Source organism: Gekko japonicus, unplaced genomic scaffold (genome assembly GCF_001447785.1).
Source record: "Gekko japonicus isolate JY-2015 unplaced genomic scaffold, Gekko_japonicus_V1.1 scaffold2472, whole genome shotgun sequence".
Taxonomy (NCBI): Eukaryota; Metazoa; Chordata; class Lepidosauria; order Squamata; family Gekkonidae; genus Gekko; species Gekko japonicus.
Genome location: NW_015171577.1, coordinates 185,498 through 188,257, shown reverse-complemented (window position 1 = coordinate 188,257; position 2,760 = coordinate 185,498). Strand labels below are relative to the sequence as shown.

At 47.1% G+C, this 2,760-nt stretch overlaps 1 protein-coding gene across 1 annotated transcript in view; it reads left to right on the top strand.

Annotated features, from left to right (window-relative positions):
• LOC107117653 (multidrug resistance-associated protein 9-like) overlaps nucleotides 1-1,037 on the top strand; it is a gene marked incomplete at its 5' end in the record, with an annotated part of 75,101 nt that extends 74,064 nt beyond the window's left edge. Inside the window, one exon of the mRNA XM_015419810.1 lies at nucleotides 945-1,037. Within this exon, the coding sequence (XP_015275296.1) occupies nucleotides 945-1,037 (93 nt within the window). The remainder of the gene's footprint in view (nucleotides 1-944) is intronic.
• Between the last annotated feature and the right edge of the window lie 1,723 nt (nucleotides 1,038-2,760).

Here is a 2,760-nt window from a genome sequence, read left to right as displayed (position 1 = left end):
GGCCAGGGAGGGCCTTCACGGGGCTTCCTTGCACTCCCGCCAGCCTTGCAGGTCCACCGCTAGGCCCCTCATGGGGCTCGGCAGTGGAGCTGCAAGGCCGGCGGCGGCCGGGACCGTTGGGGGTGGGGTGTGTGGCCTTATGACACACTTCCGGTGATGTCAGGGTGTGTGGCATATGCTAATGAGTTATGCTAATGGGTTCCCCTAGCTCTTTTTCTACAAAACGATCCCTGGGCCTGTCGCAACCCCGTCTACTACCGAATTTTCCCTGGTGTCTTTTAACTCCGCTTCTGCGGCGGAGCAGAATGGGTTGCCGATGGCTGCGGGGCACTTCCCAGATGTTGTTGTCTGATCGCACCCTTTAAATCCGCCCGGCATTCACGCCTATGTCGGGTCTAATTGTGTGTATGATCGCAGCCTTGGCCTGTGAAAGCGGGGTTACACAGAGGAGGGTGTCTGACAAAGATCTCAATTGAGGGGCAGGCTGAGGTTGTATGCATATCGAGGTTTTCTTTCCCCCACCTGAGAAAAACCAACAACTCTCATATACCCCTGGGCATAGAGCAGGGGTCACTGGGGTGTGTGTGTGGGGGGGGGATAGTTGTGAATTTCCTGTGTTATGCAGGGGGTTGAACTAGATGGCTCTTGAGGTCCCTTCCAGCAACATATTTCTATGAAGCGAGAGGCTGCTAACATGCCTCTCTTATAAAGAGGCCTTGCCATAGTGTCCCGAGACCCCCACCCAGCATTTTTCAGTTTCTAGGAAGAAACCCATTCCTGGGGGAACTCCTTCTTTGCTTTTCATTGCTACTCTCCTTCCCCAAGGCAATGTTTACATAACAGGAAACTCATACAGAGAAAAGGCCTACTGTATTCTGGCTTCTCACTTGACATTTACCTATGCAACTGACATTTGCTCAATCTCTTTTCCTGACGACTTTCAGGTCTGCGAGTTCGGGAAGCCGGAGGAGCTCACGCAGAATCCCGACTCTGCGTTTGCATCGCTCCTGTCTGCCATGAACAAAGTCGCATCGTAAAACAAGGAAAGGTGTCTTTGCCATTTGGTTTTCTGGCCGGTGGATAACGTGGAGAAGAGAAGCGGGGGGTGGGGGGTGGAGAACACCAAGTGAATATCCAAATCGCCAAGCTTTATCAGCAAAGAAATATAACAAGTGTCCTCAAAGGTCATGTGTACGAGGGACTTTGGAGACTTAGTACAATTCAAGCCGTTCAAATGAAGAGCGGGGAGAGGAAAACAGGAAGGGCCGGACCGATATACACATCAATGGACCACTGATTTTGTATCACGTTCAAAGTCTTTTTTTCTTTCTTTTTTTAATTAGCTTCTACTGTGGAGAGGCAAACTTGTTTGCACCCAAGAAGAGTGAACTATTTATATTCTGGCACGAATAAATGACGTGAAGCTCAACAATGCTCTCTTAATGTTCTTAATTTGTCCCGAGAGACAGCGTGGCATAGTGGTTAAGAGCGGTGGATTCTAATCTGAAGAACCAGTTTTGATTCCCCACTCCTCCACATGAAACCTGCGGGGTGACCTTGGGCCAGTCACAGTTCTCTCAGAGCTCTCTCAGCCCCACCTCCCTCACAAGCTGCCTGTTGTGGGGAGAGGAAGGGAAGCCACGTTGAGATTCTTTAAGGTAGAGAAGACCAACTCCAACTCTTCTTCTTTTTCATTTAACCATATTAGACATAGCTCTGGAACCCAATGGAATAAGTTAACACTGGCAAACTCAAAATCCCACTGAGTTCCATAGACCTTAGTTACACCTAGTGTTTGTTGGATTGGAACAAGTATACTAGTATACTGGAGCATTTGGGCCGGCAGTCAGGCTGATGAAATCCCATGGGTTCAAACAAGGTTTAGGCAGCCTGGCTTTGTGAAGGATTGTGGCCTTTGTCTTTTGCACGCAACGTGGTGCGTGCAGTTTAAAATGTGCTGTAAAGTTAGTGGGCCTAATGCAGTCAACACGGGGGGCACTGCAGATTTCAAATGTGGCAATGTTAAGTCCAGGAGTGACTCTCTGGTTGGAATCAGCAGGTTGTGATGAGGCATACCTTTGGCTGGATCAGCGGCTAGCCATTCTGCCTCCGTTGCATGAGTTGTTGCTGTTCTCTGCAAGTCAATCAATCATTCGATCAGCCGATTATTTGTTACGGTCATAGACCAAACTTTGTTCAGTGGAGTGGGAGGGCAGGGTTAGGATCTACTGCGATAAAATGGTCTCTCGTGCTTCACCTTTTTTATCCAATAAATTTTATTAATTATACACAAACAATACAAATAAAAACCAAGATAGTATAAATTACCAAGTTTTGGTAGATTCTAACATGCATAATATGGGACAGTATACAGTACACTGTTACATGAGAACAATAAAGATTTTATAGAGAATTAAGTGGTTGAAATTGAAGTTCTCCTAAATTGACATGTGGACACTGAATTCACGAATGTATTGAGAAACAGAAGGTAATGTAAGAGACCTTACATAGGTCTCCTAACCCTGCCCTCCCACTCCACTGAACAAAGTTTGGTCTATGACCGTAACAAATAATCGGCTGATCGAATGATTGATTGACTTGCAGAGAACAGCAACAACTCATGCAACGGAGGCAGAATGGCTAGCCGCTGATCCAGCCAAAGGTATGCCTCGTCACAACCTTACATAGGTCATCAATCACTTTAGGTATATCACTTTGTTTGGAAAGGTAATCTAAGGCTGCGGTCACACAGAGCATTAG